We start from the raw sequence: 6766 nt of genomic DNA, 5'->3' as shown, positions 1-6766 counted from the left end.
TACACTTAATAGTAACACAGAAATGTAGATAAGTCTCACCCATGCTAAGGTTTCAATAGATCCTAGTAAGGTCTATCTGGATGCAAATTTAACTATTACCCAGCTCTACTTTTCCTGTGGTTCAACAGGAACATGATATCAACCAACCAATGTTACCAAAAACTTAAAACTATTAGGTAAGTAAGCTGGTCATTCTATATAACTGGCAACATGGTGTAGTTTGTTTTTAGTTTACTATTAAAGTCAGATACTGTTGCTCTGAAGTTTGCTAAAAAAAGGATCTGGTAAATTGTCTCAATGAATGTAATGAAGGTTTATTAACTTATGTAACAATTATTTTCCTACCATGTAATCAAGGTACATTTAAAATGAGATTTTGATGCGTGCAGATATGTACAGGTAGGTTCTGGGATTCCAAAGTAAATTATATTTATTTGTGCTTCATGACAGAGACCCTACAATTAGTATCTGGTAAAACAACAACAAAAATCTTCACCATTTTGTCAACTATTTATTATTAGGTAAAGTTTTATCCTGAATTTGGTTTCTCAAGATTTATAAACCAATTTTCTCCATTATTCTAATTTTTTCTGAATCAACTCCTTTTCATGTGTGCATGTAATTTTTCTGAAACAATATACTAATCAAAATCCTGTTGAGAGGAGAATATTTTCAATAAGTACATGAGTGATAATGCTGTTATAGAAAGCCCTGAGCTTTATTCTACTATCAAGCCAGACCTCTACTGTTGAAGATTAAGAATTTCCTGAGTCAAGAACCAGCAGAAAGAGAAAAAAACTGTGCCTATTTTTATTTCTGAGGGAGAGATTTTTGCTATAGGGTGCATGCACTTGCCAGAGAGACAGAATGCAAGAAATCATCCCCCAGGGGGGAATGGCCACACTACAATCCCATTCTCCTCTTGGCATTTTGGGCATACACGCACATGAGCTGTAAGTGAAATTCAAGTCACTGGGTCCAGGATTTGAACCACAGTCGACTACATGGTAGTCCAGCAATGTAACAATTAGGCCATCTGCTGGTTCCTGTAACTAATTCTTAATGTCAAAAAATTCCTAGAATAATGGCATGAAATAGCCAAGTGTGGCAAGAAAAATCTCTAAATTTTACTTCAACTGTGATTTTGTCCTGAACTTCGTTCAAAATCTTTGTCCATTTAAGACCTCTCAGAGGAGGAACAATAACAAATAAAATATTAATATTAAAAAATATTTAACAAGCATCCTCATCAGATGATGTAAATTCTAGAAGACAATCACACTCCTGACAACCTTGTAAAATACACAATAGCCACAAAGAACAATTTACAACGAGAATAGGAAAGGCAGTAAGTTCCCCACTAAGATGAGGAATTGAACTCTTCTGCAGGATCCAAGCCCAAATAAATGTACCAATTTATAAGTAGTTAATTGTAAAGCCCAATTTATATCCAATCTTAACGATAAAAATGAACATTAATCATATTTTCCTCTGGCAATGCAAAGTACCATTATATGCATACCACATCAGTGCTGCACTTCTCAAAAAGTCTCCATGTACTGCTGGGGTGGAGTCTCTGTCTTGTTAAGTGGGATCATTTTCATATGAACACAAAGATATTACTTCCCTTTTTCGTTCATTTTGTCACAAGTATACAACAATGTTTTTCACAGGCTACCTGATGTGTATTATTGCAAGAGAATGAAAAAGTAGGTCCGAGGGTCCACATTTTATTAAATCAAAGTTTAAATGAGTTTTGCAGAATGTAAATTGTCACTCTTCTCGCTTTTTATTTTTTTAAATCTTGCAAACATCTTCATTAAAAATGCTATTCATGGGGGCCAGCAGGTGGCGTGGTGGTTAAGGGTCCTGGACTTCCATATGACCAACCAAGGTTAGAGTCCCAGACCTGGGGACTTGCTTTCTTGCTTTCTCTCTCTCTGGTCAAATTAAAAAGAAATAAAGTTAAATAAATTTTTAGAAATGTTATTTATATTAAGTTAGGATAAGTTTTCTAGTATCTTTAATAAATAAATAAAATAAAATACTTATATCTCTCATTTTAAATTTCTAATATGGTAAATATCAGATACAACCTGTAGATACAAAAGCGCTTTTGTGGTCCTTTACTTTCAAGAATTTAAAGGTGTTAAAAACCGGAAAGTCCTAGAGAAACTTTTATACATGTATACAAGGAGACCTATTAGAAAGAAAGTTCATTGCAGTTTGTCAGCAAAAATGAATTAAATCTTAATATATGGTATTAATGTTTGAATAAAAAAATCAAACTGTGAAATATGTACAATATGCCACTCAATACAAATAACATGATATTATATATTGCTTATGCACTACAGAGACTTGATTCCAAATTCATTATTTGATTGTGGGGGTGCAGGGAGTGGAAATGAAACAACATGAGGACTTTAACTTCTTAATATTCTATTTTTCAAATTAAAGCCACAATAGCTAACAATTCTTTTTATTTTACTATCCTTGCACTATTTCTATATTTAAATATCTTAAAACTGTGGATGCTGAAAAAAAAAGTGAGAGGGGAAAGATATATTCTTTTGTATTTAAGAAAGATTGATCTAAAGACTAAAAATACAATAAATGGGTTAAAGAAATCAAATCTGTAAGTTTTATTCATCCCACAAACTTTAACATCAGACTTCACATGAAAGAATGTGGAATCACAGTATAACTGAGTATCAGCTATAATCACTGACTTTTTTTCCACTCATCTTTTCATCATTCATAATACTTTTAATAGTGTCTTGCCATAAAAATTTCCCAAATATTCTGTTAAATAGCCACCTTTAATAACATTGCCTTTCTTCTCTTCCTTCTTTATCAGAGAGAGACTTTATCTATTCACCCATAAAATTAAATAAATAAATTCTTGGGACCAGGAGATGGAGTAATGGTTACATCTTTGGACTCCCACATAGTTGACTGTGGTTTGAGTCCCAGACCTAGCAGCTTGAAACTCATGCTAAGCATGAGAGCACACTCGTGTGTGTGCCCCAGATCTCGAGAGGAAAACAGAGAAGGGACTGTGGCATGGTCATCCTCCCTTGGAGGTGATTTCTCATACTCTCTCTGGTGAGTGCACACATCCTATAGGCAAAAAAAAAAAAAAAAAAAAAAAACCCAACCCTCTAAAAATAATAATTCTTAAGTTTTTAACCTGTGATCACTCCCTTGGTAGTATATAAAACATTATCTGCAGCAGCAATTAAATCAGAGATCTATATTCAAAACCTAGCTCTGTCATACCTAGCAGTATGTTCTTGGGTGAATTATTAATTTCTTTTTTTTAAGAATTATTTTATTCAACTTTATTTTTATTTGACCAGAGAGGGACAGAGTGAGAGAGAAAGAGAATGAGAGAGAAAGGGAGAAAGCAAGTCACCAGGTCCAGCACTCAACCAGTGGGAGTCCAGCACCCTTAACCACCACACCACCTGCAGGCCCTGGAATTATTAATTTCTTTGAAAATCAGTTTCATCATCTATATTGGATGTCTATGCAAGCTGTGGTAATACACAGCTATTAAATTAGATATGTATGTATGTGTATGTGTGTGCATATGTGTGTGTATGTGCATATATATACATATAAAGTGCCTGACATAGCATAGATGTTATGTTAAAGTATTAATTCCTTTTCCCCCCTGACAATTTTCTCTAGGATACACCTGAGAATGACTCCTGGATATCTTCCTCTATCTCTTCATTGCTTCCAAGGTCCCACATGCCCAAATGTCTGCCACAAAACCCCACATGACTCTCGCACAGAACTGGAACTCAACTTGTTCAAAAATCAAACACACTGTCTTTTCCACTCAATATACCTTTGATGCTTGCCTTGTGTTAATGTTATCTCACTCTCTCAGTACTTCGAACGTAGGGACAAAAGATGTTTATGAATACATCAGATGCCAAGAACCATTTGACTCATACCCTTCCAACTCTTCTCCATTCCAACGAACTTGTCAACTTCAGATTTTACCTCTCTCTCTCCTATCTTAGTTCCCAACTCACTCATCTTCCCAAGTCTTGGCTTCCTAGGATACATGAGTCAAGCAGATTTGTGACTGTATCATCTCCCTACTTAAAACCTTCAATGTTTACCCACTGCCTAAAAATTTAAAACACGTCAGGTAGGAGACTAGCAGATGGCATAATGGTTACATAACTGGACTTCCAGGTAGTCGATTCCCTTGGAGTCCCAGACCTGGTGGCTTAAAACTCACCTCTGGGTGTGAGTGTGGTGTGTGCCCCAAATCCTGAGAGGTGACTAGATGAAAAGGAATTGCAACATGGCCATGATTTCTTGCCTCTGCCTGCATGCACCCTATAGGAAAAATCTCCCTTCAAAAAAACAAACAAACAAAACCAACAAAGTAATTTCTAGATATTTCTCACCACTATTGCCCTTTAATCATTGTTTCCCACACTTCTGAAATCCTAAAACTAGTAATAGTCTTCTTTTCCCAAGTCGTCACTAACTACATTCCCCCTTGCACAATGGCCATCGCACAGCACAGTGTAAGGGTCCCAATGGAAGCTTTCTATCATAAACGCAAGCTATTTGCCTAATTACTTACACCCTCTATTATATAGAGTATAACAGAGTCTATTAGTCTTGTAGTTGCCAGAGACCCTAGGTAACCCCACGATATTCAGGATTCAGATGCGCAACTTCTGTGGACAATCACAGTTTTGTTAATTTGAGATTAAAGGGAACTAATCAATAACATTTCACATGAGGAAAAAAAGAAGCATTATATATCAAGCAGGCACAGTAAGACAGGTTTTAATCTCAGCTTCAGAAGAGTTAAGATTTAGTAGAAGAGTGTCAGTATAAGCAAGGTACAGGTAACATAAATGTAATGTGCTGATGATCAAGACTAAGAATAGAGATAATTGTTAAGGAGGAAAATGAGCAATGATTTTAAAAAGTTTATTTTGCACATTCTGGAAGGTCAAAATACCACTTTCCTTTTTCAAAGTCAATAGCACTCTTAATTTTGGTTTTGGAAAGTAAAAACAACTGACAGCACTTTTTCAGGAGAAATTTAAGGTATTTTGCTTAATAACATTCATGATTTAACTACTGCAATGCCTGAATTGGAATTAAGTATGTCCATCTTAGAATACACTAAAAATCCTCCTCCTCATTCTATAATAAAATTCAATATTTTTTTATCTTGGGAGAAAAAAATGTATTTGATATCTTTTAAATATACAAAATCTTTTAACAACTGTGCCATGTGTAAGTTCTCATTCATTCAACAAGTACTTGCCAGGCACCCACCATGGTGGAAGCAGGGAGGAAAGAACAGAAATTTCTTGCCCTCATGAAGCCAATGCTGCAGTGAATTTTACCTTTAGGAAACTAAGTCAATTTTCAACTCAAATATCTGGCACATTATCGCAAATTATCTAGCGATTAAAATTTGGAACACATGAATATTTTGAAAACTTTTAACAAGACACTGTCCAACATCAGTTGCAACCATTACAGTTAACGGTGTTGTGTGCACCTATCGGCCAAAAAGGAAACAATTTTTAAGGTAATCAGTATGGAAATAAATAGTCTCGGCACCGTAACTGGAGAAACCAATTATCACAGTACTCCAAGTAGGAAAGAAAGTTATCGCACCTAATTTTGTTCCAAGTGAAACTACAAAATCTTGTAGTGGGATGCAGCAAGTTTTAAACACTGCATCAACACATCTTGAACTATTACATCGGATTTTTACAACGTTGGTTTACTCTTAGTACTTGAAAAAGGAAGATAATGCAACTCAACCCATGACTGTAGTTTCTATTCAAGTCCCCCTCGTCCCAAATCAATTCTAATAAATGAGTTGTATCAACTCTACAATACAAAAGAAGCACTCGGAATGATCACAGATAAGACTAGGGAGCTATAAGACCGCAAACAGCTTTGTTCTCAGTTTGGGGAGGTTTTCACATGTAAATGTTCCCGTAAGAAGGGAGCTTACGATTAACTACCTCGGGATTCGTCGTGCGAGCGTAGGCAACCGGAGGCCGAGGCCAACGTGGGCTTTCTAGCGGACTAAGGCGGAGCGAATACTCCTCTCACCCATTCAACTTTTTAGGTGTCACGTTGGTGCCACAGAGCCTTCTTATAGGATTATGTTCACGACGCGAAACAAGAAGCCACCCTCTCTCCGTTTATTAACCCCATTTCCCAAGTGTGTGAATCCTGGAGGAGGGAGACGAATACCGTCTCCAACTCCTCCCCAACCAAGGATCAGAGTCCAGCCGCCAACACGCCGCAGCCTGAGCAACAGGAGGGCCCCGGCCGCCGCTCCGCCAGCCCCTCCACCGGCAGATGCTCCCGCTCCCCCGCCCCCAACCGCACACGCCCGCCCGCGCTTCTTTCTTAGACCCGTGCAGGCTCCCGGCAATGCGAAGCCAATACCCGGCTGCGAACAGAGACAGAGCTCCCGGACCCGAAGGGGGCCAAGTTAGAGGAACCGGGGCCGAAATGGGCTGCGGGAGGCCGGAAGGAGGAGCCGGGGGCAGTCCGAGGTCGCGGCCCGGGGTGGGCGGTGGGGGAGGGGTGTGGGGTCAGTTCTTATGGTCGCCGCGATCTCTCCCGGGCCACAGGCCGATCCGCGCAGGCCCCGCCGCCCCGGAACCGGAGCAGGAAGCGCCCCCACCCCGGCCAGAGCTTTAAACCTCCAACGGCAGAAGAAACCGGCACCAGCCACCGGCGACGATCC

The 6766-nt window shown here is 38.6% G+C and overlaps 1 protein-coding gene across 1 annotated transcript in view; it reads right to left on the bottom strand.

Moving 5' to 3' along the window:
• SCAF4 (SR-related CTD associated factor 4) overlaps window positions 1-1585 on the bottom strand; it is a gene marked incomplete at its 5' end in the record, with an annotated part of 79141 nt that extends 77556 nt beyond the window's left edge. Inside the window, 1 exon segment of the mRNA XM_027774493.1 lies at window positions 1523-1585. Coding sequence (XP_027630294.1) covers window positions 1523-1585 — 63 coding nt within the window.
• Window positions 1586-6766: the final 5181 nt, after the last annotated feature.

This window comes from Tupaia chinensis, unplaced genomic scaffold (assembly GCF_000334495.1).
Source record: "Tupaia chinensis unplaced genomic scaffold, TupChi_1.0 Scaffold000443_1, whole genome shotgun sequence".
In the NCBI taxonomy this organism is placed as follows: Eukaryota; Metazoa; Chordata; class Mammalia; order Scandentia; family Tupaiidae; genus Tupaia; species Tupaia belangeri.
This window is presented reverse-complemented; position numbering and strand designations above follow the sequence as displayed.